The 27635-nt window shown below is 54.3% G+C and overlaps 2 protein-coding genes across 4 annotated transcripts; one reads left to right on the forward strand and one right to left on the reverse strand.

Annotated features, from left to right (window-relative positions):
* Nucleotides 1–14454, reverse strand: CELF3 (CUGBP Elav-like family member 3). Of its 2 annotated transcripts, none has more exons than XM_032605331.1 (13): nt 13998–14454; nt 12684–12766; nt 7496–7544; nt 6934–7062; nt 6717–6796; nt 5509–5652; nt 5186–5327; nt 4790–4939; nt 4310–4375; nt 3871–4002; nt 3495–3638; nt 2631–2767; nt 1–1017 (listed from the first exon to the last, which is right to left on the reverse strand). In XM_032605331.1, exons 1-12 carry the CDS (start codon nt 14140–14142, stop codon nt 2640–2642), a joined length of 1392 nt encoding a protein of 463 aa, XP_032461222.1. In that variant the 5' UTR covers nt 14143–14454; the 3' UTR covers nt 1–1017; nt 2631–2639. The 2 variants fall into 2 exon arrangements, with proteins under 2 accessions (XP_032461222.1, XP_032461214.1); XM_032605323.1 differs by having other exon boundaries at nt 880–1017; nt 3871–4005; nt 13998–14142.
* Nucleotides 12461–27635, forward strand: RIIAD1 (regulatory subunit of type II PKA R-subunit domain containing 1). 2 transcript variants are annotated; one of them, XM_032605344.1, is made up of 6 exons: nt 12461–12518; nt 19720–19890; nt 20384–20460; nt 25620–25666; nt 26792–26919; nt 27527–27635. In XM_032605344.1, exons 2-5 carry the CDS (start codon nt 19807–19809, stop codon nt 26860–26862), a joined length of 279 nt encoding a protein of 92 aa, XP_032461235.1. In that variant the 5' UTR covers nt 12461–12518; nt 19720–19806; the 3' UTR covers nt 26863–26919; nt 27527–27635. The 2 variants fall into 2 exon arrangements, with proteins under 2 accessions (XP_032461235.1, XP_032461244.1); XM_032605353.1 differs by having other exon boundaries at nt 12472–12583.

Below are 27635 nucleotides of genomic sequence, written 5' to 3' on the forward strand. Positions count from 1 at the left end.
TTTGATGCTTTTAAACTTTTTCTTTATTTAGACAGAAAAGACCAACTCTTTAAAAGTAAAATGCAATAAATAAATAAGTTAAGCATAGAGAAGTGTCTGAAACGGACTCCCCACTCTCCCCGGACCACTCCCACCCCCACCCCATTTCTCTTCCCTAAAACCTCTTTCTAGAGAAAATGATCAGGTAATAAACCCCTTTAGCCCGCCCCACACCCCTCCTCCCAAATACCCAATTACCCCCCAAAGCAAAGGGAGAACTCAAGAGAGAGAGAAAATCCAAGGGAAACATTGTCTAAACCCCCAGAAAGAGAAATGGCAGCGTCCGGGCTGGGCCGGGCTGGATAACGCACGGGTGGTAGTGCTATTTACACGGAGGGGCCAGCAGAGACTGTAAACATTTTTAGGGGTTTGGGGGAGGTCTTTTCCTCGTGAAAGGAGGAGGGTCTCTGTGGCTGACTGGCGGAGAGGCAGCCCTCAGGGCTCCTCCACGTTCTCCTTGGAGGGGGCCCTTGGGGGAGGCAGTGAGTTTTAGGGCTGGGAGCCCAGGGTTCAGGGATATCCTACCTCGAGCTGAGGGTGGCCACAGGGAGTGTGACAACCAGCTTCTGAGAAACCCCGAATATGGGGGCGAGGCTGGGGCGAGGGTGGGCAGGGAGCATGTGGGAGGCCCCTGCTGCCCTCCCGGGCCGCACAGGTAGAAGAGGCCCGCTGCTGGGGGAGGCAAGTGCGAAGGCTGGGCGCAGAAGGCCCGTCACAGGAGCCCCAGCAGAAGGCAGATACCCCAGAGCCTTCGAGCCTGTTCCTTGCTCCCTCACAAAGGCCAAAAGGGCACCTGGGAGGAAACAGGCCCTTCGGGGAGGCGGGGTGGTGGGAGTGGGCCGGTGTCCTGTGCCCCCAGGGCCATGAAGCAGCGTTTGCCCCAGAGCCCAATCAAGGCCCAGGGCGGATGTGCAGAGAGGGCTGGGGCCAGTCGTGGGGCGAGGGGGTGAGGCGCCCCTTCCTCTGGTGTCTCCAGGCCTGTGAAGGAAGGAAACGTGGGTGAAGCTGTGGAGAAGACGGCAGCTGAGGCAGGTCCCAGGCCCTGGGTGGGGAGAGGGAGCTAGGGCGGCTGAGGAAGGCAGGTCATCAGAAAGGCCTCGGTCCAAACTGAACCATCCGGCCCCCCAGCCATTCGACAAGGGGCAGGGATGGAGGAGACGGGAGGGAGGGGCGAATGACACAAGAAACCAAAGGATATTAGGAAGGAAATACTCAAACAGCCCGTGAGGGAAGGAACATGGAAGATCACGGAGACAGGGACTAGAGGAGGAGGGGCAAAGAAATGAGACAACAAACAGGCAGGCAGAGGTGACTCAGAGAAAGGAGGAGGGTGCAGTGTCGGGACAGACACCTGGAAAAAGAGCAAGGGGGCATCCGCAAAAGGGCGGCAGAGCAGGCCAGGGTGGAACCAGGGCTGGACTTAGGGCTGGAGTCTCGTGGGGGCGAGCGAGACCCCCCAGCCCCTAGGGGGCGCTCTCATTCCTTTTTGGAAAGGAACAAAGAAAGCGAGAGAGAAATGCACGGAACACAGACCACAGTCACCAACCACTGTTGACCAAGCACATCCCGCGAGCTGCCCCCGGCCCTGACTCTGGGCTGGGGGGCGCTTCCCTCCGCGGCCCCCTCCCCAAATAACAAACAATCGGCTCCAAAGACAACACGCTCGTTCCATGCAACTTACAGGGGCCCGGAGCAGGGGTCCGGGGATGGGGGCTTCGGCCGACAATGGACACGGGCCCTGGGCTGGGGGGCCCCCAGGGTGGGAGGAGTTAAGCAGCCAGGGTTGGGGGGAAAGGGGGAAAAACAGAAAATGTGGGTATTGTTCTTGGGTTGTTTTTTTTTCAGGGGTTTGGTCCAAAGGAGATTAAACAACACAAAAGTAATGAAAGCTCATAGCTCTGTGGCCATGAGGTTGGCGGCTGGCGGGCAGTGGGGAGGAGGGGACCTGTGAAGTGAAATTCACAGGCAGTCCAGCATTCCAGCTGCCTCCACCTGAACCAAAGCTGCTCCCCAGAGCCCTGACACTCGGACTCCCCCCAGTCTGTTCTGTGTACTCTCCCCTGTCCCGTGAGTCTACTGCCACATGAGGGAAATCACCTGGGGTCCAGGGCACCGGGACCTGATGTCCCCACTTCTCAGGACAACAGATACTCTAGAAGCCAGTGATTCTAGGACCCTCCAGTACCTTAAACCAGCCCCCTATTCCCCACACCCTACTCCCCTAATTCTATTCCAACCTAAAGGAAAACCAGAAAAAGAGACACACAAGACACATGGACACTGACCAGACAAACGAGACCAGATATTGGGGAGGTTCTAGGGAGTGGACACAGACATATACAGACCTGGCTCTCTCTGGGGTCACAGTGTGAGTGTGTGTGAGAGAGTGAGAGAGAGAAAGTGAAAGAGAGAGAGACTTGGGTGATTGAAAAACAGCTGAGGAAGCTGCTCCAGATCCCTGCCTCAAGTGCCCAGAGTCAGGGGTGGGCATCCCTGAGGGTGGTGGGAAAGGGGGTCGGGGCAGTCCAAGTGAGGGCCCTGGCTGCCATGTGAAGGGGCTGGAGAGGTCACAGGACGGGAGCGGGACCCACCTGCGGCCCTCAGTAGGGCCGGTTGGCATCCTTAGGCCGCTTTAGCTGGACTTTGAGGCGCTTCATGCCAATCTGGAAACCGTTCATGGCCTGGATGGCAGCCTGGGCACTGGCCGGATTGTCGAAACTCACAAAGCCTGAGGTGAGAGGGGCATAAGGCCTGGCCCAGCACCAACCCCCCCGGCCCCCCCGCCCTGCCCCACTGTCCTGTGCTTAGGCCGAGGCCTGCTCTTTGCTTTCCCGTCACTACCCTACTTCCTCCAGGTCTCCCAAATGCCCAGAAAACTGCCCAGCACACAGGAGGCTTTCGGTAAGTAGTTGTTGGTTGACAGGCTGAGTGAATGAGTCCAGTCCAGCCTCTCACACACCCTGGGACATTCCTTTCAGCATTCTTTGAGCGGCGGCAGCCCCTTCCTTGGCCTGGGTAGCTCAGAACCTGCCTTTTGAAACCTCCACTCTGGACCCTAAATGACTTCTGAAGCCCAGAGGACAAGCACGTCCCCTTTCTCCCCTGAAGCAGCCTTTCAAAGAGTGAAGGCAGCTAAACCCTGCTCCCTAAGCCTTCCTTTTGACAACTGAACTTCCCCAGTTCCCGAGCCTCTTCCAATCCTCACAGAGCATGGATCTGACCAGTTCTTAAGGAGAAAAGATGTGGTTTTCTGGAGGAAGAGATGGGCCTGGGCAGCAGCTGGTATGGGATGTCAGGAGTGTAAAAACTGGTCCTTTCAGACTCTTGGACAATCTGGATTTCAACTACTGGGTCCATTGCAACCATAAGTGCCTGCAAATGCATCAGATCTTGACCTCATCTGGAGTTTGGCCAAAATGTGCTGTATTTTATCTTTTAGATCATCATATTCTTACCAAAACACTTGCTCTGATTGGTGGCCCGGTCAACAAAGACTTTGGCTGAGATGACGTGGCCAAACGGGACAAACATCTGGAGGATCTCTGAGTCAGTGAACTCCTGGGGCAGGTGGTAGATGAAGATGTTGCAGCCATCAGGGCCTGGGTGGCAGCGGAGACGGAAGGAAGAGCTCAGGGACTGGGAGACAGACCCAAGGTGCAGGGGGCTGGGGAAGGCAGCCCCCAACATGTGGGCCAGGGCGCCAGCCACCTCACCTGCCCCGCTCCCCCCAGTTTCATCCCCACACATGGGGCCAGAGCTGGCCTTGGAGCCCACGGCAAGGGCACCCCAGCCCTGAAGGCTCTTGGCTGGGACTCCCCGCCCGGGCCGCACCTTCCCGTTGCTGCTGCTGCTGCTGCTGCTGCTGCTGCTGCTGCTGCTGGGGGGGAGGCGGAGGCTGCTGGGCCACCAGGGCAGGAGGCTGTGGGAACGCGGGCGCCACCAGGCTGTAGGCTGCCGGGTAGGCTGCTGCGGGGGGAGGACAGAGAGAGCTAATGGGGTTCCTGAGAGGCCCCTGCCCCACTTGGCCCTCCCAGCCACCCCAGTCCCCCTCTCCCTCGCCCAGGCCAATGGAGTGGACAGGGCTGAGAGGTGTCATAGGGGGAGCTGCCCCAGACCGTGCCCGTAAAGGCGTGTCCTCACAGGTATGGCCTGCTGGGAAGTCTGATGGGGTGGCTGGCAGACAGCACAAAGCCCAGGCCCAACTTCTGGGCCTCTTTTGCTCTTACCAAACCCTTCCACCCAGGCCGGGGCCTGCGCTGGGGCTCCTCACCTGTATAGTGCTGCATCCCCGCGTAGGCCTGCTGCAGGGGGTCCACGGGGGCCGCGGGGCTCTGGGCTGGGGAGAGCAGCACTGACCGTGAGGGTGGGGCTGGGATGCTGCTGGGAGCCCCACCAGTGCCTTTTGGAGCAGAGGCCAGGCAGGTGGGGAGGAGAGCCTCATGGGAGAGCATGGGATGTGAAATGAGAGGGTGGAAATGCACAGAGCCGTAGGGAGAGGGGAGAGCCTGGCGTTAGCAAGACTTGAGTCTGTGACTGGCTGTGCAACCCTGGACGAACTCACTTCGCCTCTCTGTGCCTCAGCTTCCCTGGCTGAGACCAGGAAGGAACATCCCTGCCCAGGGTGACAGCAGGAGAAAGTGCCGTTATCACCCCACAGCCTGGAGAGGGAAGGTGTGTCATGCCTGCCGGCAGTGAGAGCAATAGCTGGGGCGGTTGCTGGGGAGAGGGGTGGGTAGGCAGAGAACCCCACCTGGGTAGGGGTGAACCCCGTTGGGATACAGAGCATCAGGGGCAGGCTGCCCAGTGGGCTGGGTGGGCACCGGGCTGTAGCCGTTGACGCCCAGGGCAGCAGGGATTGCAGAGACGGGCGTGGCAGCGATGGCAGGAGGGGTGCTGGTTCCTGGGGAAGAGAAAGCGGCAGAGACAGAACAGAGAAGCAGACGCACACGTACACACAAGTGCAGAGAAGCAGTCAACAAGTCTGAGGGCAGAGGAGAGGAAGCAGGCTACTCTCTGACCCCTGAACCCCTCCCAGCCGCCATGGCTTCCTTGAGTGATGCCCTGTGCCCCCCTCCCCTCCCCCACCACGCGGTAGCTCCCCTGACCTGCCCCACTCACACCCAGCCCAGCCCTGCCTGGACCTTACCTGAGGATGGGGTGATGGGGGTGGCGATGAGGCCATTGGCATTGATGGCGGCCATGTGCTGCATCTGCACGGCAGCCATGGTGGCCATGGGGCTGAGGTAGGCACTGTGAGCCGCTACCAGGGCCGCCTGCTGCTGCATCAGCTGGGGACAGGGGAAGAGAGGAGAGTGGGGCCAGCCCCCCTGCACCCTGGCCTGGCTCCCCTCCCAACCCTGGCCCTGGGCATTGGTGGTGGGGGCGGGGGGGCAGGACGCTGGAGAGCGCGGGGATGGGCCCAGCCCAGCACGGGGAGGAGGGGTTGGGGGGCGTGAGGGCAGTACTCACGGCCTGGGTGTAGGCGCTGTAGGCTCCGAACTGGAGGGCGATGGGGCTGAACATGCCCAGCTGGGTGGCCACCTGCTGCATTCGGCGGAGACCTCGCTCCTTCTCCGTGTCAGCAAACTTCACCACCAGGCTGGACGAGGCACCCTGGGCACCGGCCCCCCATGTGGTCAGAGGGACAGAGTTGGGGTCTCTCTTCCCCAGAGCCCTCACGACCTGGCCTCAGTTCCACCACGCATGGCTTGGCCTCTTTGGGAGGGCAGCCATCATTGTGCCTATGTCAAAGCGGGGAGACTTTCATCCCACCCTCCCCCTGTGCCAGACTGTACAAAAGACTAAAAAACGTAGAGGAATGTGCTGGGAAAGGGAAAGTGCTCCCAGAATGCAAAGGGCAGTCCTGGCTTCTCCATGAAGATTCTGAGCCGGAAATCCTCCCCAGGGTGGATCAAGCCACAGCAGACGTTTAACCTCAAGCTCGTCTTGCCTGGTAGCTACCCCACCCCCTTACCTCACCCCATGCTGCCACATCCCAGTCCTCACGGTGTGCTCAGGGATGCAGCCTTAAAGTTTCATACCAGCCTATGCCAAATAAAAACCAGCCTGGAACATTTGCAAGGACTGTTGTGGAATCCTAGGGTCTGGAACGCAGTTCTCTATCTGATGCTGCGTCCTCTCGCCCAGGTCCCTGCTAAGTGCTTGCCCAGCCTCTGCTGGAGAACCTTGAGTTATAGGAAGCTCACCTCCTTGGGAGCTAGCTAGTTCCTTTTGAGAGGTTTGTTCTGCTGGGGGAGCCCTCTGCGAGATCAGTCAGCTGACCCACTGCTAATGTGTGGGGCAGCAGGATGAATGTGCAGAGGGCACGTGGGGCCTCTAAGCAAGTGTCCCGATGCCCAGCCAGTGAGGCGGGGAGGCTGGGGGGGGGGGGATGCGATATGGGAAGGAGGGAGAAGAGGTGAGAGGTGACCAGGGCTGAGGGCTGGAGGAGGCAGGAGAGGAGGCGCTGGGAGATGTTATTGGAAAGGGGAAGCTGTCCCTAAGAGGTTTGATTCTTCTGCCAGAAAATTCTTTTTGAATAATAGTCATTCAATGATAGGCAGTCCATTCTGGATAGTAAAGACCCTATCCAAAACGGACTGCGCCCTCTGAGCCAGGGTCTGGCGTGGGCCCAGCCAGGCTGGAAGAGGCCTGAAGGCTGGGGCAACGGGACTCACCGGCAGGGTCCGGCTGCTGTGAAGGGTGTTGATGGCTGCCTGGGCCTCGGCGTGAGTCTGGAACTTCACGAAGGCGCAGCCTGGAGAGTTCAAGAGGGAGGAGGAAGGGGTGAGTGCCCACCCTTGAGGGCCCCGACAGTCCCCATTGCCCACGGAACCAGTGGGGGAGGGGCAGGAAGGCGGAGTGCCCGGCGGGGAAGGGGTATCGGTGGGCTACCTTTGCTGGTGCCGTCTGGGCCCCGGAGCACAGTGCACTCGTCTATGGTCCCGAAAGGCTCGAACATCTTCCGGACGTCCTCATCTGTCTGCTGCTTCCCTAGCATCCCCACAAAGAGCTTCCGGTCTTCTGGCGGGTAGGGCACAGGAGGAGGGGCAGGTTCAGGGCCTCCAGGCTGCTTTCCCAGCCCTGCTCCAGCTTGGAACGGGCAGAGAGACCCCTCCCCTTTGCCTTCAGCTCTTGCCTGGAACTCCCCTCACCCCTGACCGATGGCTCTAGGGCATGAAAGAAGGGATGGTTGGGGGATGGGCTGCAGATACATAGACTGTGCATACCAGTTCTGAAGGACTGACTTGCACTCCACTCTGGGCCTCAGTCTTGCCGTCTCTGCAATGGGCTGGATCACATCCCCTCTGGCCACCCTGACTCCTATGCCCATCTTGACTGGGAACCCTTCAGAATTCTCAGACTTTCTTCCTCAGAAAGCCTGCCCCTCAGCTACTCCAAGTCTTAGGCCTGCGGCTTGAGGGAAAAGTATTGAGTCCCAAGGTACAGAACCTACCTCCTCGGCTCTCGCTGTCGGCTGGCTTGACCTGGATCGGCCTGTTCATCTAAAGGAAAGAAGAGAAAGCAACTGCTGGGAACCTCCTCTGACCACCCCAGGAGCCCTTCCCAGGCCAGGACCTATGGAGAGGCTAGAGGGAGTAAGCCCCAGGCCCAGCCCTCTGAAGTGCTGATGGGAAGGGAGGGATGGGGCTTAATCTTGTTTAGGATTGGACCTGAGGGGATTAGAGGTAGTGGAAGGAGAGAATGTAGAGGAGGATGCTCCTGGGGCACGACTCTAAGCTCAGGTAGGGCCCCAGATGATTTGGCCGGGGAGAGGTGCTGCCCTCCTTAGGGGGAGAGTGGGGCTGCCCATAGGAGCCGGGTCCTGAGTTAGAGCCCAACTAAGGGCTGTTCAGCAAAAGCTGCCTCAGTTCTACAAAGTAGGAGCAACAGAGGCCACCCCCTCAAGCAGCCCCAAGGAAGACTCTAGACTGATGGAGACCCCACAGATGCCCTGACTTCCTTCTGACCCCTAGAGGTGTGTTTGCCTCTCCTTCTGCCCCCCTACACCCCTTGACCCCAGGGGGAAGGCACTCGGGCAGCACAAAGGGAGCAGATGCCCAGTCTCCGTGGCAACGGGAGAATGCGCGCCATGGCAACCGCCCACTCAGCCTGATTTATCCGTCCCCGTCGCCCAGGCGACCATGGTGACGTCATCACTTCTGCTGCTCCACACACCCGGAGAAGGAGTGGGGAGGCGGGGTGGGAACAGGGTATGCTGGGGGTGGAGGATTTGGTGGGGGCTGGGAGGTGGGGGAGGGGCCCAGGAGAGCTTCCTGATTCTGGAGGGAGGCGCTGAGCAGGCCCTGCAGGGGCCATACTGTCCAAGCTCCTGCCTTCCTCCTCTAGATCAAATCCTTGATGTCTCACCGCCAAGACAGCTCTAAAGGAGGAAATGCTGTCCTGTGCTCTTTCGCGATTCTCCGGGTACCCGGAAGTCCTCCTGAGCTCTACCCTCTCCCTACTCCTGCAGCATCTCCCTTTGTTCAGCCTCCAATGGAAATGCAGACAGTTCCCCACTCCATGTTCCTGTCTGGTAAGAGGACTTGGGAATGACTCCCGCAGGTTGATTTCCTTAACCAGTGTGGGGAGCATCTTAGGAACTGGAGAGGGAGGGAAGGACTCAGTATTTCACATCTGAAAATATTTTGCTGTTGAAGGCTTTGACCCCTGGGGCCACACCTGGCCACCCCATTCATCTGATGGTGGGGCAGCCCTAGTTCTAGTGACCAAAAAAATAAGTAAACAGAAGAAAACATTCATCCAAATTCTGAGGGTGGGGCCAAAGTTACCCTCAGGAAAGGCACTGGACTTCGAGGACTGGCTCTGCCACTCACTGGCTGGGTGACCTTGGACAAGTCATTTCTCTCCTCTAGGCCTCAGCTTCCTCATCTGTAAAATGGGCTGGATCAGGCGATCTAGAGTCAGGTTCCCCTCAGCTCTAAGTATTCTAGCCTTGAGGTCTTGTGTGTCAGCACTTAACACAGAGAAGTGCAGAAATCATAGTTGCCCCTGACCCTTCTCACACTGCACCCTGTTCCCAGGTGTCACGCCATGCCAGTCAGTCTGGCTGGACTCTGCAGGTGAGGTATTTTCAGCCCAGATCAAATCTAGGCCCCGCCTCAACCAATACTTCCTCCCTGTCCACCCCTCCCCCCCAATCTCTGGATCTGAGAGCAGCTGGGGGTGGGGGTGGGGGTGGTGGAGGGGGAACAGTCACACAAATCCTCCGGCCAATCTGCCCCAGCTTTATCCTCCACCAATCTGGGATTATCCCATCGGAGGTTCAATCTCCTCAGGAGCACGTGTGAGTTTGTGTGTGAGTTTGTGAGTTTGTGTGTGAGTTTGTGTGTGTGTAGCAAGGGGTGGGGGTCAGACACTCAGGACTCTTGGTCCTTCACTCCCCTTCTCTCCCATACTCCGGTCAAAGCCATCAGGAAGTCCTCTTATAGGCAGGTCAGCAGCCAGCCCCCCAGCTCCCACTACAGGAGAGGTAGGATTGGAGTCACAGCTTCGGGGAATTCTTATGCTCGGCACTAACCCCTTCCCAACAGGCCCCTGGGGACCTGTTGCTCTAGTTGGGGATGGGGAACCTGGGATCCAGGGAGAAAGGATGGTGTTCCCTCCCTGCAAGGCTCCCAGGCACAAAAATAGCATATCAATAAGTATCCACAGCTGATATGGATTCGCACAAAAACACACACAAGTGCGCAGACCACAGCACAGACCACGTTGACGGAAGGCTCTCCCCACTCCCTCACAGACTCCTCCCTCAGTGGCCCCCAGTGCCCCGTTCCCAGCCTCTCCTTCTTGGCCTGGCCCTTCCTGTGGGAAGCTCGGCCTTTGTTAGCTCAGCTCGGGCACACCTACCTGCCTCCTCCCCTGAGTCCAGCTGGGCCCTGTTTACCGGGCAACCTGGCGCCGGGCGCCTCTTTTCCCTAGCTACCACCCGCCAGGTGATAAGCCCTCCCCAGGGCCTCCCAAAGAAGAAGGGGCTATTTATACTCCTACCAAGTATCCCTGAGGCCCCTACCAACATGATCACTTGTAAGTAAGTCCCTCTCACCAATAGCTAAGACCCCATTTCCAAGAAGAGCTCCCCATGCCTACAGATCTAATTTTCCTGAGGGCACAGCCCTGGTGCCCTGCCACTCCCGACTCCAGACTTGCGTCCGGTGTCCCAGACCACACATAGGTCCTCTCCATGGAGCCAGAATCCACCTGCCCAGAGGCAAGATGACGGGGAGGACCCATGTCCCCGGAGTGGGATTTTGGCCCAAGTAGAGGGGGAAGCGCAGGCCAGACAGGGGTCCTTCACACCACCACCTCCAGGAGGTCACACCCTCTCCTAGGAAGAATCCAGGGACCTGTGACAGAGCCTCTCCTGGGAACTCTTAGGGGAGAGAGAAGGAAATGGGGTTCCATGGCCATAGGCCCAGCTCCCATTCTTTCTCTCTGCAGGCTGAAGCATCGCTCAAATATGGTGGCACCTTCCAGATTCTGAGCTGACAAAGATGGGGAGAAAGGAGAGCGGGTAAATGCCCCCATTAAAGAAAGAACCTGCAGTCAGAGGGCATGGAGATTAGACAGGAGGAGGAACTTCCCAACACAGTTGTGCAAGAGCTGGCACACTGGACACACACACACACACACACACTCACACTCAATGACTGTCTGAGGGGAAACACTGCTGCCAGAAAGGCAGGTGGCTGAGAAAAGATCTGGGGGCACAAAGGGTCAGGCAGAGCTTGGTTATAGACATCTCCCCCAAACCCCCAGCACGGGGGGCCCCTTGGAGGATAGAACCCCTCATTTCCTACTAAAGGCTCTGTCAGGTGCCTCTGGATTCTGTCCCCTGGGGCAAGGGCCAAAGTGGAGGACTCAACCTCACCTGGGAGCTTGGGGCAAGGCTCGACAATTATTAACTGGGGCTCCCTTCTCACTCGCCTCCCACCCTGGACCTTATTACCTCAGGAAGAAGAGGCAGCGCCTTTCCACACCCAGGGCGTAGCCCTGCCTGAGCCACACAGGCAGCTGGAGGGGGACAGAGCCAGGGCAGAAGCCCCCAGCTGGCACAGATGGCCCTGGGACTCCTGTGCACCCGACGCCGTCTCTCTCACCCATGTCCCCACTCCAGTACCCCTGCTTTCTACCTTCTCCCTTGTCCCTCTCTGGTTTCCACAGGGGCTCTGAGAGATAGGAGACAACAGAAAAAGGCAGAGAAACGGCAATGGAAATGAAAACTGTTGATTTGTGGGGGGCCTCCCCAGAGGAAAGGGAGAGGAGAGTTGTGAGGTCATGTGATGGGAACAGGGCTTCATGTGCCCAGACACACACACACACACACACACACACACACACACACGCTTCTTAGAGCCCGAGCCTGCTCACACATACACAGATCCTTAACTCTGTGGGTGATGGCTGTTCTGGGCTACCTTGCCCCCGACTGGATAAGATAGTGGGGTGAAGGTGGGGAGCTGGCAGCAGATCTGCTTTCCTATAGTGGTATTTAGGGTTGAGGGCCACAGAGGGTCACAGAGCCATGGAGGGTGTGAAGTTGGGAGTGGTGGAGACAGTTCTATTTTTCCTAGATCTCCCCCGCCGCCCTTCCCATCTGTTTTGTCTATTTCTCTCCCAGGAAGAGCTAGAGGATCGGGCTCCATCTCCATTCCCACACGAGGGAAGGAGAAGACGTGACAGGTGTGTCTCCAGCACTCAGACTGTGTTTAGCAAATGTTGGCTGGAGGGAAGGGTGGAGTTAGCTCTCAAGAGGTACTTTCCAGGGAAGACAGCAGAAGCCGATAGATACAGAAAGGGAATGGCACATCCTTTCCCCACAGGATGGGTAACTGGGGGGCAGTCTGAGATTCTTTATTCCTGTCCGTGCCAGCCCAGGCCTGGGATGAGCTGCAAGGCTGCCTGGGAAGAAGACAAAGAGCTCTGACCTTGCAGGAGGGAGGCCACGTCAGAGGCACCCCCTGCCTCCCTGGGCACACTTGGTGGGGTCAGGCCTGATCTTCCACACTGATGGCTGCCCCTGCCCTTGTCTGCTGCCCGCAGCCCCCCTCCACAGGGCTTACTCCCAGCCCAGGCCCACCAGGCCCTGACCACCCTGATGCCCTGTGGCACTGTTCCTGCGGCTTTTCCTGGGAGATGCGAGGTGAGCCTGTTCGACCTCAGAAGTCAGCACAGAGATGCCAGGCGGGCAGGCACCAGTTGCCCATCTCGGGCCGCAGGCACCCCTCCCCCGTTTCACAGGCAGATTTCCTCCCCAGAGCCAGAAAGAGTGCCTGAGTGCCTCCTGCTCACTCGGCCCTGCACTTGGTGTCCAAAGTCTTCTCCCCATGCCTCCCAACCAGCTAAGTCCCTCCTCTAAGTGCTGCCCCAGGGGCAGGTTGGGAAGTGGGGAAAGGGCTACCTCTGCTCTTTGCAAGGGTTATATCTACTCTGCTCATCGCTGTTTTCCTTCTCTCTTGGTGAGAAGACATGCGTGCATCTTCAGCAAGGAGGCGGGGTGCTACCAGGAGGTAGGGGCTTCCCGGTGAGGAGAGGAGGTGGAAAATACGCTCAGTGTCTTGGGAAGGTGGTGCCCCTTCTAAGGCCCTTCTCAGCCCCCTGGCCTTGAAAAGGCCGGGACTCACCCCTGGAAGCGTCTTCTGTTCGTGCAGGGCGCTCTGGGCCTTCAGGGCTGAATCGCGGGCACAGTATGTCAGGAAGGCACATCCTGAGGAGGGGCAGGGGCAGAGAGACCGGGTCGGGGGTAAGTCCCCGGTCTCCCCTCCCTAAAAGGCCCCCTACCCCCCACGAAACTGAGGACTGGGAAGCTTGTCCCTTCTTGCCACCTTCTGCCTGCTGGGGTGGGGAGGTGTCTGAGAGGGGGTGCACATTCGTCCCCGGAGTCTCTGGGCTGATGAGCACAGGGCAGAGACCCCGAGACCAGGAGGCTTACATGGTGGGGTGATGGAAGAGGGAGAACGCCTGGGCTGTGGGAGCTGGGGCTTTGTGTGGGGGGAGGAGAAGGGGCATGTGATCTCCAGACAAGTACGTGTAGTGTGGTTTTCTGTCTTCCTTAGCTGGTCTCCTTTCCCCTTTCTCCTTTACCTCCACCTCCCTCCATCTTGGTCATCATCAGCCCTCTCCTCTCCCATTTTCTCTATTTCCTCCTCTCTCTCCAGCTCCATGGGAGGCAGGTGGAGGGTGGAGAGCTGACTAGAGAAGGAAAGGGAAGAGTGGGGAGCTGGAGTCCCTGGGCCGGTGGAGGGGGAGGCAGCATGGCCCCTCTGACTCCCAGTGTCTGGGGCTTTCCAAGGCCTGACCCCAGGCCTGACCCTGCTTAGCTGCACAGCCCTTTGGCCTGAGGCACATCCTCTTTCACCCCCAGCTCCCTTAACTTTCGAGTCCCTACGCTTCCCAGATCTTTACCAATCTCTGTCCTACACTGTTTCCCAGGTCCCCCTCTTTAGTTCTGGAGCTGCCCTGCCCACTCCACGAACATCCACTCTTTCCAGGTTGAGCACCTGACCCTGTGTCCCAACCCCCATCCCAATAGTATCTGAGGCTACTAAGACTCTCAGTCTTGTGCGTGCTGCCCCCCTCCACACACACACCCCTGCCCAGCTCCTTATCTCTCAAACCAGCTCTCTTGTTCCTCCATCCTTCCTTGAGTTCATCCACATCATCCCCCTCAACTTTGGGGTCCACATCTCTGCAGCCACCTTGACAACTCTTCCCCCAGAGAGGCTCTCTTTGGTCCTCCACCTGGGGTCCCCTGGTCACCCTAGCTGAGTTCTCTTCTAGCTCCTCCATCCACACTCCCCAGCCCATGAACTCTTTTCCTTCCAGATCAGCCTTCTCCAGCCACTCCATCCCTCCAGCCTGGCTTCCCCACCTCCTCCCAGCCTCCCAACCTCCCAGCCCACTCCCTGAAGCCTCTCCAGCCTGGCCTGACCCCTCACCCTTGTGCAGCCCGGTGTACTTGTCCTTGATGACAGTCAGCTCGAAGATCCGACCAAACTGTTCGAAGATGGGTTTCAGGTCCTTTTCCTCCAGATGCCTCGGTATCTGCCCCACAAACAGCTTGATGGCATCCGGTTCCTTCATTGGGGCGGCCCAGGAGAAGGGGCCGAGGGGAGCAGGGAGAGGCCCGAAGGCCAGGGGGAGCTGCCCAGCAAGGAGTCAAGTGGCCGGGGCTGGCTTTCCCTTTGGCCTCAACCACAGTGCTGAGCAGAGGGGCCGCTCTTCACACAAAGGAGGCCCAGGGAGTTGAGGGCTCGGGGTCAGGGGTCTAGGCAGGCACTGTCATGCCACCATGGGGCATAGCCCAAGCAAACGATCTCCCTCCCAGAGATCTGGCAGATATCCCAGGATGGGGGGCAGTGTGGCCAAGACCTGGAGGGTTAGGGTGGTAGCAGGGGCGCTGGGAACTGGGGGTTGAGATTAGAGCTGGAGGTGGAGGAAAGGGCCTGAGGAGGGTGATTGGGTTGCAGGCTGAGGGGTTAGGGTCCTGGTATGGTTGCCAGCAGCGTTGGGGGGGGGGGGGGCTCTCCTGATGTGGGGCAGGTGGAGCTCTCGTTGGCTTCCCTGGGAGGACACCTCCCCTGTGGCTGATCCTTCTGCTGGGTCCGAAGATCCCTGATGCCAGATGCTTGATCTCTGATGGCGGCAGGGCGCCGGGGGTCCCTTTGGCCCTGCCGCCTCCCTTCAGGTCCTCCCCTCAGCCCCCCTCCCACCCCCACCCCGGTCCCCGGGCCTGGGCTGCTGCTGGCTGCTCCCGCCGCTGGGGCTGCCTGCTTTCCCGGTCACCTGGGTCCCGGAGCTCTGCTCTCCGGCCGCGCTCTCCTCAACAAAAACCTCCCCCCTCCACACCCCCCTCCCCACTCCCACCTCCTTTCCCCTGACATCAGTGATGTCAGTCTCAGGGGTGGAGGACAAATTCTCTACCCTGGAGAGGGACGCACAATCCAGACAAGAGCCACGCCCTCTTCCTATCTCCTTCCTCCCTGACTCCCTTCCCACCCCCAGAAGAGCAGCTGGTCCTGTTGATAATAACCCTTCCCCCATCTTACTCCCTAATCACGAGTTGGGCAAGGCACTAAGATGGAGAATTTATAGAGGAGCCCTAAGGTGGGGTCCATTGTTCCGGGGGCTGGAGCTGTCCCCGGTGCTGGAAGAGAAGACCCAGGAGAGGGGAGCAGGGGGGAGGAAGAGAGAGGAGCTGGCATCTGGGGAGACTGAGTGGGGAGCCAAGGGAAGAAAACAGGGAAAAGAAGATGGCATAGAGGTGGCTGGGCAGATTAGGGGCGGGTGGGGAGAAGGGTGTAGCTGGGGAGGGAAGCAGGTCGCAGAGCCTGGGGGAAAGGGCAGAAGGGACCCAGAGAGAAAGATGGAAAGGGGGCTGTGGAAGAGAGAGCAGGGTGAGATGAGTGCAGAGAGGGAACTGTGTTTTCCAGAAAGGGAACCAAGAAAAACTCGATCTTGCTGGCATTTGCCGACGCCCCCTTCTCGCCCTCTGGGGCGTTTGTGTGTATAAGTGCGTGGGCAGGGAGGCAGCAGTGGTGACAGCGGGAGCTCGCACTTGGAAGCTGTTTGAAGACCAGGACACTGTTTAATTCAGCTTTTACTGTTCAGTGTCCAGCACAGTGTCTTGTTCACACGTAGTAGGAGCTTAACAAATATTTCTCGAATAAGTAGTCAATGCCAAGAGCCTCTGATGAGAGTAGATTCCTGATTCCTTCCATGGGCAGAATCACAGCTGGCAAGTTCCCCTTTAGGGCAGAGGAAACCCCAAAATTCCTTCCTTCTGCTTCTCCCCTCTCCCCCACCCCAGTTATGTTCCCTGACTGGGACTTTCTAATTGAGTCAGGTAACAAAGAGGGATGGGGGAAGCATATTTGGGGGCCATTACTCCCCTAAACAGTTAAACTTCTACAGATGATCAGTTTGCCCTGTGATGTTGAGGGAGCTTGACCCCTCTGTACACTGGGCTCACTCACAGCTCCCCCTCAATGCAGGGAGTATCTGCTGGCATCAAGCCTCTTGGACGGGGCAGCCCTTGCCTGCCATCAGGTGCTTACCGACCTGGGCTCACAGCTTTTGTGGAACTCCTTGCCTCCTGTCACCCCTTCTTCACCCCAGAATGGGACTGATGTCTCCACAGTGGTGCTGGTATCTCTGAAATCTGTCCCACCTGAATCCCAGCAGCCCTGCCTCAGCTCTCTGGACAGGCAGGCTTTTCTTCTGGAAGGGAATTAATAGTACTATCACTTAGATGGCTCTTACGGTGTTGGTCCGTGTCATAGGCATTGTTTAAGTGCTTTATATTTACTAACTTGTTTAACCCTTAGCACCACCCTATGATGTAGGTTCTATTGTTATCTTCGAGTAAAGATGAGGAAACCAAGGCACAGAGAGATTAAATGACTTGCTTAAGGTCACACACTGGAAAGAGGTATAGCTGAGAGTGGAGCCCGGACAGTGTGGTTCAAAGTCCATGCGTTTAACTTCCCTGTCAAATCTCCTCTTGGGAATGGGGGGAGTGGTTGAGCCTGGCCTTTCTTCCTCTTGTGTCTTCATTTGAGCCCTGGGTGAGAGCTATCCTTCCTTCTACTGCTTGATTCTCCATTCACCACCATCCATCCTTCCCTAGCATCATTTCTGTGGCCTGAAGCCACATTCTGACAGGTATGTATGTTTGAGTGTGAGTGTGTGTGTGTGTGTGTGTGTATGTGTAGACGTGATTACACTTCATGGTACGGATGTCCAGGTGCTCCCAATAGGGTCCTCTAAAAGGGGTGGGTAGGGGGAGATGGAAGAGGACCCAGTGCAGGGTGGTCAGAATATGCGATGGCAGTGCCAGGGAGTCAAGAGTGCAAATACATCTGGAAAGTGACTTTCCACCCATCTCCCCACCCCCACTGCTCCTTCCCTTGCCTCCTAATCTGATCTTGGTATTTATGGAGATGCTAAACAGATCACGCCCTCTGAGGATGGAGCCTAGGAAGACCCCATGGCCCTGTTGATCTCATTACTCTGTGTCTTGTCAGCAGATCTGCCGCCTTGCTGCTCATTCAGGCTTGGGGCTAATCATATTAATTGAAATATTAAACATTCACAAAAATGAATTATAATGAGCTCCCCTCACTCCTCCTCCCAGTCAGCAATTGAGGAGACAGCTGCAGGCAGCAAAACGCCTCCAATCCTTCGCTTAGTTTGTGGTCCCCGGACGGAAGGCTTCAGTCTGAGAGGAGAGGTGGGGTTTAGGAGAGAAGATGTGGGAGCTCTCTTCAGGCCCTCCTTGCTGGGCGACTGTGGGCACCTCTCTGTTGTCCTTCAGGTTGTAGGGGAGGGAAGCCCTGTGGGGTGAAGACTGGGGGGAAAAATGACCCAGAGGCGCATACCAGGGAATTGCTCTCCTGGAGGAGGTGAGGCTTCCAACTAGGTTCCTCCAAGGTACTTTCTCTGCCCACCATCCCCAAGCTCACCCTCTTTCTTATTCTCTGCACTCAATGTTAAGATGCCCTACATTAAAAGATTATTGACTTTATAAAGAGAGAGCTCACTCCTGGTTTTAGATTCTTAGGAAACGAGACATGCTAAATAATTGGGGTACTTTTCAGAAAGGTCAAAATGTAGTGATGGTATGTGTGGGCAGAATGGCTAGTCATCAAATACTTGCTGGCCTCACTAATTGAAAACAGAGTGAAGACTTCTGTAGCAGAATCTGTGAGAGTGTACAAAGAATTGATTATATAATCTTCCTTCCCTCGAGTGGCTTCTACCTCAAGTGGAGAGGTAAGAAAGGCCAACACAATTTACAATAGTGAGAACTGAGGTGCTGTTAAAAAAAGAAAAGTAGCCTCTATCATTTACACATATGTGTATTTGGGGTTTGGGCCATGGGATGTGGTCAGTCAAGAAAGGCTTGACTGATTCTCAAATCACAAGAAGATCATAGCTTAGCAGAAGGAAGACATTAATTATTTTATGCATGGGGGTGGGGGATGGAGGGAATTGTGCATGTATATGCCTCTGTGTGTGTGTGTAGATTTGACAGTCCAGACCAGCACCATTTACTGTAATGCAAGCTGTATATATAATTTAAAAATTTCTAGTAGCCACATTAAAAAAGTGAAAAGAAAAAGTGAAATGACTTTTAATAATATATTTTATTTAACCAGTATATTCAATGTATTATTCAACGAGTTTATATGATATATCCAAAATATTCAACATGTAATCAATGTAAGGATTATTAGAGATATTTACATTTTAAAATACCAAGTCTTCAAAATCCAGTGAGTGATTTATACTTACAGCTCATCTGACACTTTCAGCAAATTTCAAGTGCTTAATAGCCACAGGTGGCTCATGGTGACCACATTGGATGGTGCAACTTAGAGGTTCCAACACTAGCTTCTCTGGGGGGTGGAGGGGTGGGAAGAGACAGGTCTTAGCCAACAGGAACTATCACCTCTGATTAACCTCTGCTCCTGCCTAAAAAAATCACTTCTGACAGATGGCAGCTTATCTACCTCTCATTATAGCTCTCGCTCCTAAAAAACAATCAAAATGATTACTACCCAGATGGGGTTTCTGAGAAGAGGTTTGTAGCCCACTATTTAATTTACCTCTTGAGGTGTTTTTCCTGGCTTGGGAACTGCCAACATTTTCACTTCTTTTCCTCAGTCTTTATTTTTTTGGCCATGTTGTGCAGCTTGCGGGATCTTACTTCCCTGACCAGGGATTGAACCCAGCCCCAGCAGTGAAAGCATGGAGTGCTAATCACTGGACTGCCGGCGAATTCCCTCCTCAGTCTTTTCCGAGAGGCAGATGGCAGAGAGACCCCCTCCCAGGCCATGGCCTAATGCTGGGCTTGTTAAGCTCTTTCCTTGCTCCTTGGGCAGTTTTCTCAAATCTGAAAAGACTGCCTCCTTTTGGGCTCTTCTCTGCCTCTCACAAGGTCTCTGCTGCTCATGATCTCAGAGAAGGTGTAGAAATTCAGCACTTGCGTGTATTGTCAGACAGCCTCCTGCCCTTTCTAGGTGCTATTTTCAGCTCTCTGACTTTCTGTCTCACGTTCTCTTCTTAATTAGATAGCAGAAGAACACATCTTGAAGACCAACTGCCTTTCCCCTCCCCTACTCCACTGGGAGTGGGAGACATGATTTAGAATTTATAAGGAGCAGTTAATCTACACAAGAAAGTCAGTCCAAGAGGGGAAACTTCTGGCAGCATGTCCCCAGGTCCTTTCCAGCATTTTTAGTCTGAGAACATTCCTTCCTTTGTAGAACTCGGTTCATTCCATCCTATGGGGTGCTTTCATGTTGTGTTAAGAATCCAAGACTTCAGGGTCAAGTGTCTGCACTTGAAGGATGGAAGGGTTTGGCTCCCGGGCCGGTGGAAAGGGAAGAAGCCTAGATTTTCCTTCCCTACTACTAGGCTTTAAATGAGAGAGTCAGGAACCAGATTCTGGGAGACTCTGCCTTAGGAATCCCTTTTCCAGTTATGCTCTAGAGCTAAAGAAAAAACTATTTGAGGTTGGGTGGGGTCAAAAAGGGCTAATTTTCATATGCAGTCAAGCTGGGAATTCAGTCCCCAAATCTGGGGAATGGGATCCTTTAGACACCCTCCTGAGCTTACTCCTCGGCTTCAGAGCGGCCCCCTATTTGCTTCCCTCAGCCCCGCCCCCTTCTGGAGAGGGCGGGGCCAGGCCGGGGGTGGGTCCTCACCAGCCCCGCCTCCCGTCGCCTTGACGACCGCGACAAGATGGCGACCCTGCCGGGCGGGATTCAAGGGCTGTACCCCGAGGCGCTGAGTCCCGAGCAGCTGGAGAAGCTGCGCGGCTTCAAGGTGGGTGCGGCCCCTGACCCCCGCCTCCATTAGAGTGCAGCTCCCCCTGGGTAAGGGCCCCAGAGAAAAGGGACGTGGAGCCTGTTCCCAGATAAAGGGGCGAAAGGCTGGTGGGTGGGGACACACCCGGCGGACCCTAGGCTTCTGGAGCCCTGAACAGAGCTCAACAGGCGCCTGAAAGTCCAGAAAAAAACTTAAACAGGGATGGGCCAGAGAAATGGACCGAAATGACTGCCGGATACTTCAACTTAGATACAAACAAGAACTTCCCAACGGTAGAGACCCAACCTTAGTTAAGGCCCCTAAGCCTGAGCCGGAGGCAGCATTGAAGATGTTGATCTGTAAGAAGACAGATGACTTAAATGTTCAAACGTCCTGGGAAGAGACTCGGGTTAAGTGCGCAGGTTGTTTCCCCAAGCCCCCCACACCTCCAGGGCTTGAGCCCTGAAATCTTTCTCCTCATGAAGCATGACCTTTTGCTCTTCCCCTCCAGATTCAGACTCGGATTACTAATGAAAAGTACCTAAGGACCCACAAAGAAGTGGAGTTGCTCATAAGTGGTTTCTTCAGGTAGGTGGTTTTCAGACTGGCCTTGAGCAAATAGTGGAAATCTCGTTGGGGATAGATGAGTGTGAGTGACCTCTTTCTTTAAACACTACTTGTTGCTTCCTTTAGGGTCTGAAGTTTAGAAAATATCCTGAGATTGAATATTTTCTAGCACCGGGGTCTGTGGCACCCAGGGTTTTCTTGTTATCTCTAGAGGTTTCCTTCAGTTATCTCAAAATTCTCAAAAATATTAATATGCATTCACTTTAGCTCTAAAGATAAATACATACCTTCCAACACTTGGAAGAGGGAATTTGGCATTGAGAAACTCAGCAGACAGCCATTGGGTGTAGAACCCTATTCTCTATCAGAGGCCTTTAACAAGGTCACTAGAACTTAAAAAAAATTCAGACGTCTGGCCTTTCTCTACCTGAGAACATTGGTGTGGAAAGACTCCCAAGGGTTGGAAGCCACTCCCTTGTAAGTCATGGGGAAAAGAAAACCATTTTCCACCATGTCTTGGAGCACCTTTTTCCTTCCCCCACACTGCCTTTCAGCATGGCATTTGCTTGAGTGAAAATGTTCCTAATAGGATGAAAAGCAAAGAACTGAGGGAAAAAAAATCATGGAGCATCAATGGATGAAAACAATAGAGCTATGTCGAATACTGTTTGGCTACAAACAGATAGGCACGATTTAAATAATAATGGCTTCCATTTCCAGGCACTGCTGTTGGTTTCCTACATTAGCAGTTACCACATTGTATAATTGCATTTTCTTTCTCTCCCTGGACCAAAGCTCTAAGCTGGTGGAGCCATGTTTGTGTCCCCAGGGCCCACAGTGTATGACATTTTGGTACATTTTTGCTGATCCTCCTAGCAACTCTACAAAGATAGTTTATTATCATTTCCATTTTACAGGTGAAATACCTCCCCCAGATTGCTGAACCAGAATCCAAACCCCTGGTTTTTCCACTGTGTTGCACCGTAAGCACACAGGAGCTGGGGAGCCAGAGGTAGGGCTCTCCTTTGTCTTTTTAAAAGTAGGCCTGGAGGGGTGTCTTTTTTCCATGCTTCATTGTTCTTCAAAGTGGCAGCTGATTCTCAGAGGGCAGATAGGGGAAGGGGAAAGGGAAAATGGAAACCTGTCTGTGAGGTTTGGTTTTTTTGGGCCAGGCTTAAGGCTTGGGCAAAAGATAGTTTAGGGGTCCTCTGTCAGTGTCAGCCTTGGAGATCAGGCCATCACTTTCTGTACCTTTTCTTCTAAGGGGAGATAAAGGATGACATCTTTCCTATCCTGGGGAGCTTGCAATCCAAGTTAGGAATGATTCCAGCAGCGAGATTGGGGATAGATGTTAAAACCTGAATTAACTCACCATTTGCAATGTTCACAAACAAAAGGATTAGAGCCCTTGGGGGTGGTGAATAAAGAGGGTGTTGTTTTAGTCACGTGGCAGGGGTGGCCCTGCTTCTCTGCCCAGGAACAGTTTCCAGGAGGAGATGGGTGTCTGCAAGGACAGCTCTAGGCATCTTCCCTTTCCTTCCTTATCATCCCCTTCCCTGGGCCAGGTAGGCCACCAGGCTTCTCCTTTTGCTGTCCTGGAAGCTCCTCTGTGAAATCCTCCTGGCGCCTTTTAGGCCTTTCTCTTTCTGAGGGGGAGGGGAGAGGGGAGAGAAAGTGTTTGAACTTTGAGGGTTTGCTTTTGGTTTTCTTTTTGGTGTGATTGTTATTTCCTTTGGATAATACCAGAGTGAACCAGAATCAGCCCCTCGTCTGCATTGGATGCTTCAGATGGTCCTTCCTGTGAGAAAAGAGGAAGGGAGAAGAGGGGACAGAATCCTGGGCAGCATGCCTGTCCTCACCTGTCTGCGGGTCTCTGCTGTACACTCACTGCAAGCCATGAGAAGCCCCACTCTGTTTTTGTTGGGAGGCAAGCTCACCACTTGGGTTTTGCAGATCCTAATGATTTATGGCCATTCAGCTACAACTCTCCAGTCTATACTCATATATACAGTATATGGAACTCTTAATGCCTTGAATTTTAGAACCGAAAAATGTTAGAAATAGGGATCTAACTTATTTTAGGCATCCAGAGATCTCAGGTTTTAGGCTGGAGATATGATAACAAAGTGTGAAATTGTAGACAGGTTTTATTAGGTGTTTTTGTAAACAGCCAGGCAAGATGAATCTTCCCAAACCATAGCACAGATCATATCATTCCTTGGCTGGAAAAATCTTCAGTGGATCCACAATATTGCCTTTTTTTTTTTTTTTTTAAAACATTCTATTGAAATATAAAGTACAGACAAGTGGCATATCCTAAACTGGTTGAACTTTCACAAGCTGAGAACACACATGATACTAGCGTCCAGATCAAGAACTAGAACCTGACTAGCACCTCAGACCCTTTGTGGCCCCTTTCAGTCACTTCCTCCAAAAAGTTAGCCAGTATCCTGACTTCTAATTACACAGATTCATTTTGACTTTTTGTGTACTTTATACAAATGGAATTCCACAATATGTGCTCTTTTGTGCCTGGCTTCTTTTGCTCAGCAGTATCTTTTTTTTTTTTGCGGTACGCGAGCCTCTCACTGTTGTGGCCTCTCCCGCTGCGGAGCACAGGCTCCGAACGCGCAGGCTCAGCGGCCATGGCTCACGGGTCCAGCCGCTCCGCGACATTTGTGATCTTCCCAGACCGGGGCCCGAACCTGCGTCCCCTGCATCGGCAGGCGGATTCTCAACCACTGCGCCACCAGGGAAGCCCCAGCAGTATCTTAGATCCTCCATTCTCATTGCTGTGTAGTATTCCACTGTGTGACTCTACCACGCTTTGTTTATCCATTGTCTCTTTTTTTTTTTTAATTTTATTTTTATTTATTTTTGGCTGCGTTGGGTCTTTGTTGCTGCAGGTGGGCTTTCTCCAGTTGTGGCGAGCGGGGGCTACTCTTCATTGAGGTGGTGCATGGGCTTAGTTGCTCCGCGGCATGTGGGACCTTCCCGGACCAGGGCTCAAACCCGTGTCCCCTGCACTAGCAGGCGGACTCTCAACTGCTGCGCTACCAGGGAAGCCCGTCTCTCTCTTTTTTTAAAATATAAATATGTTTATTTATTTTTGGCCACGTTGGGTCTTCGTTGTGGTGTGCGGGCTTCTCATTGTGGTGGCTTGTCTTGTTGCGGAGCACGGTCTCTAGGCCCATGGGCTTCAGTAGTTGTGGCACTCGGGTACAGTAATTGTGGCTCGCAGGCTCTGGAGCGCAGGCTCAGTAGTTGTGGCACATGGGCTTAGTTGCTCTGCGGCATGTGAGATCTTCCCGGACCAGGGCTCGAACCTGTGTCCCCTGCATTGGCAGGCGGATTCTTAACCACCGCGCCACCAGGGAAGTCCCCCCATTGTCTCTCTCTTTTTTAAACTATTTATTTATTTATTTATTTTTGGCTGTGATGGGTTTTCCTTGCTGTGCGTGGGCTTTCTCTAGTTGTGGTGCATGGGCTTCTCATTGTGGTGGCTTCTCTTGTTGCGGAACACGGGCTCTAGGCACGCAGGCTTCAGTAGTTGTGGCACACCGGCTGAGTAGCTGTGGCTCGCGGGCTCTAGAGTGCAGGCTCAGTAGTTGTGGTGCATGGGCTTAGTTGCTCCACGGCATGTGGGATCTTCCCGGACCAGGGCTCAAACCCGTGTCCCCTGCATTGGCTGGCGGATTCTTATCCACTGTGCCACCAGGGAAGTCCCCCCACCATTGTCTCTTGAACTGAGTATGAATGTCTCTCCCTGGTCTTCAAGGCCCTCCATACTAGGGCCTCCTTCACTTCCCACTACTCCCTGCACATGCCCCCACTCCAGCCAGACTGGACCTCTCTGATCATTCCACCGCCCTCTGCAGGGGCACTGACACTCCTTGAGTGCTCTTCTAGACCCTGGGGAAACAAAGGTGGATACGACCCAGTTCCTACCCTCTGGAGTTCACTGTCAATAGGACATGGGCAGTTCCCTTTAATTTTGGGGCCTTTATTCCTGCTGCTCCTTGGTCTGGAAGGCTCTTGTCCCTCAGCCCTCGTCCCGTGTGTACCTCAAGGGCGCTCTCAAACGCCAGCTGCTCTGTGAGGATTCGGGGGTCTTGCGGTAAGGAATCACTCTCTCTCCTGTGATCTCCCAGCACGCTATTTCGTACCCTCCCGTAGCACTACCTGGAGGTTACTTGGCCTTTTGGACATTTGGGAACTTACCCATTTCCTTTCACTTGACTGTAATTCCTTTGAGGTGGGGCTTATCTTTTTAAAATCAATCCCTCATATCTTATATAGTGACTTACACAGAATTTGTGCTCAACAATTCTCAAATTGAATTGAAGGAGAAGAAGGGAAGCAAAATTCTTGAAGCTTGGGAGGCAGGGGCCTCCTGGGCAGGGAGGGCCTTCCATGCCGGTGGGGCAGGGCAGCCACGGCCACAAGGCCATGTTGTAGAGCACTGGCCTTGGAACCACAAGACCTGGGCTTCCTCTCCTTTATTTACTTGCTTTATGAACTTGGGCAAATGGTCAACCTTTTGAAAGCTTGCTTTCTTCATGTGTAAAATGGGGCACAGTCATTGCTGTTTCACAGAGTGTAGAGTGAGATAATGTTTATGAACGAGCTTTATGAGCTATAAAAGTCGGTGGGCTATAAGGCAGTTTCAGATTCCCAGTGGCACCGGCGCCGTGGGTTTTGTCCCAGTGTCCACTGTATGCAGGGCCAACAACCATCTCAAGTCCGTCCTCTCAGCGTGATTTACTGTGCCCTCCCCCCGACCCGTGGCGATTCCTGGTTACACTTCCTTGGAGGGTGGTGGGTTGCACATCTGTCCCACCACACGTGAGTCCCTCGAGGAGGAGGCAGCGAGCTCTTCAACTTGCCGCCTGGCCTGGGCCTGGTCTCTGGTTCTGTGAAATGTTTGTGGAGTGAATGGCAAGCTTCACTTGGCTGCAGCACTTGCTGTCTTGTGAGGTGAGCATTCCCTAGGCTTCTTGCCATTTAGAATGTCTTGCTCCTGGCCTCAGATCCTGACTAGAAGGAAAATCACGAAGGAAAGGGTCCTTGGCAGGAGTCCTCTGGCTTTCCGCCTGCCAGGACGGGTGTGTCTCGGGTCATCTGCCCCGACAGTGCAGGACCTGCTTTACCTCCTCCCCTTATCCCTTGATGTTTTCCAGAGAAATGTTTTTGAAAAGACCAGACAACATTCAAGAATTTGCTGCAGGTGAGTAAGGCAGCGTCCATTTTGGGCGTTTGATAAACGAGCACCACGAGTGTTACTGTGAATTTAGACTCGGACAATCCCAGGATTCTCCCTGCAGAGTCTGGGGTGCTTCTTTATCCAGTGTCTCCCAAGGGAGCTTTTTTCAAAAGGCTCTTTCCTCAATGTCATTTCCTCAAAATGAGGACAGGTAAGAAACGAGGCAGAACTTCCTCGTGGTAAAGATTGTTAAGAATTTTGAGATTCCCTAAGGAACAGATTGGCAGCTCTTACCCTGGGAATCTTAAAGCAGGGTTCTCAACCCTGGCTGCACATTAAAATAATCTGGGGAATTAAGAAAAAATACTGATGCCCAGGCCCACCCCCAGAGGTTTTTATTTAATTAGTCTGGGGTGGGGCCGGGCATCCACAGTTTTAAAGGCTCCCCAGGTGATTCTAATGGGCTCCGCTGCCCTGAGATGGCTTGAGGTCAATGGTATTTAAAGGGAAGGGGCGGGGCTCGATGATTTCTTGGGTCCTTTTAGCCCTGCGATTACAGCCTCAAACCATCTCTGACTGAATCTAAGTATGTCTTTGCTGTCACAGCAGATGCTGCCTCTGATTCACGTTATGCTGGGTATATAAAAATCCTCTTCTGTCGTCATCCTGCAAGAGCCTGGCTCTCCTCTGAGAGGATATTCTCAGAGAGGGCGTGATGTCTCAGAGACAGGAGCCAGCAGGCCTAGCTGAGACAAGAATAACACTTGGTATTTATTTGGGCCCCAAGATGGGCCTGGAGCAGAAAGCCAGAAACTCCCTCAGCCCTCTCATGGCTCCCTGTGCGTCAGCAAGCTGACAGGCCAGCGGCAGGGCGGTGTGGAGGGGACAGGGGCCGCCCTGTCAGCCCTTGCTGGGAACGCTGGAGCTGGAGGCTCAGAACTTCTGGGTGGGGGGGGTGGGGGTGGTGCGGGGGCAGGGAAGACAGTGACCTTGGGATTTGCTGTGGCATCTCATATTACATTGTAAAGCAGGACCACCAGTAACAGTCCTGCTAAGACAGAGCCTTCCTGGCTTTTTAGCAGAGTGAGCTCTCGCCTAGTCTTTTTCCCTTGGGTTTAGATGATTTCTTCTTTTTAATTCTTATCCCAGACTATTTCACGGATCCAAGACTTCCCAACAAGATTCACATGCAGCTAATTAAGGAGAAGAAAGCGGCTTAATGAGCAAAATCCTGATGCTCAGCTGTTGAGAGAGAACAGAAAGCATCCAGCCTCGGGGTGGGTGTTAACCTCACTTACAGTCAGAGGCTTCTTTACTCCTGTGAAAAGAAGCACTGGTTCCTCCGCCCAGGGTGTGAAAGAAACCAAACAGAGATGCTGCAGAGAAGTTCCGTGCAAGTGTTTCATTTTCCTGACACTACTTTAGGGAATGTGAAGAGAGGCCCAGGGTTTGTCTGGCATGTCCGTGGCAGGGAGAGACATCAGTCTTCTTAATCTAGTGACATGGATCAAGAGAATGGAAGTTGAGTAGTTCTGGAGGAAAGAGAGAGCCAGGGAAATGCGGTGGGATCCGTTAGTATCAAGAGCCTGCTCTCAGGCTGCAGAATTCCTGTGTGCTCCTGCAGGTGGCCTTTTCCTTGTGTCTTCGGCGGCGGGAGTAGAAGGGCTTTCCCACTGCTTCTGGAAAGGGTGGGGGCAGTTTCCCTCGTCGCATTTGGATTGGGCGCTTTCCTGCCCCCTTCATCGTCAAACCAGGCTACGCCGTGAGGGCCATCACACATTTTTCAGGCAGGATTTCTGAAGTGATTTTGAAGGTTGGCATTTTTAAATATGAGGTGGGAAAAAGCCACACTCCTGATTTAGCAGCACCATTTCTGTTTTGCAGGGTCATCTGGAAGCGAGAGAGCCCTGTTGCCATCAGTGTGGGTTTCCGGGCTGTGTTTGCTGTTGCAAAGGCTTTTAAAGATGCTCATTAAAAACAGACCTCCCTGTTC

The sequence above is a fragment of the Phocoena sinus genome, chromosome 1 (genome assembly GCF_008692025.1).
Source record: "Phocoena sinus isolate mPhoSin1 chromosome 1, mPhoSin1.pri, whole genome shotgun sequence".
Taxonomy (NCBI): Eukaryota; Metazoa; Chordata; class Mammalia; order Artiodactyla; family Phocoenidae; genus Phocoena; species Phocoena sinus.

What these genes read in the sequence shown, in the direction of transcription:
- CELF3 (XM_032605323.1), bottom strand. Translation starts at nt 14,142, where the DNA reads ATGAAGGAACCGGATGCCATCAAGCTGTTTGTGGGGCAGATACCGAGG. An exon ending in AACAGAAGACGCTTCCAGGG is followed by an intron (nt 7,545 to 12,683) that starts GTGAGTCCCGGC and finishes TCTTTCCTTTAG; the next exon opens with ATGAACAGGCCGATCCAGGT. An exon ending in CGACAGCGAGAGCCGAGGAG is followed by an intron (nt 7,063 to 7,495) that starts GTAGGTTCTGTA and finishes CCTACCCGCCAG; the next exon opens with AAGACCGGAAGCTCTTTGTG.
- RIIAD1 (XM_032605344.1), top strand. Translation starts at nt 19,807, where the DNA reads ATGGCGACCCTGCCGGGCGGGATTCAAGGGCTGTACCCCGAGGCGCTG. An exon ending in AGAAGCTGCGCGGCTTCAAG is followed by an intron (nt 19,891 to 20,383) that starts GTGGGTGCGGCC and finishes CTTCCCCTCCAG; the next exon opens with ATTCAGACTCGGATTACTAA. An exon ending in CATTCAAGAATTTGCTGCAG is followed by an intron (nt 25,667 to 26,791) that starts GTGAGTAAGGCA and finishes TTCTTATCCCAG; the next exon opens with ACTATTTCACGGATCCAAGA.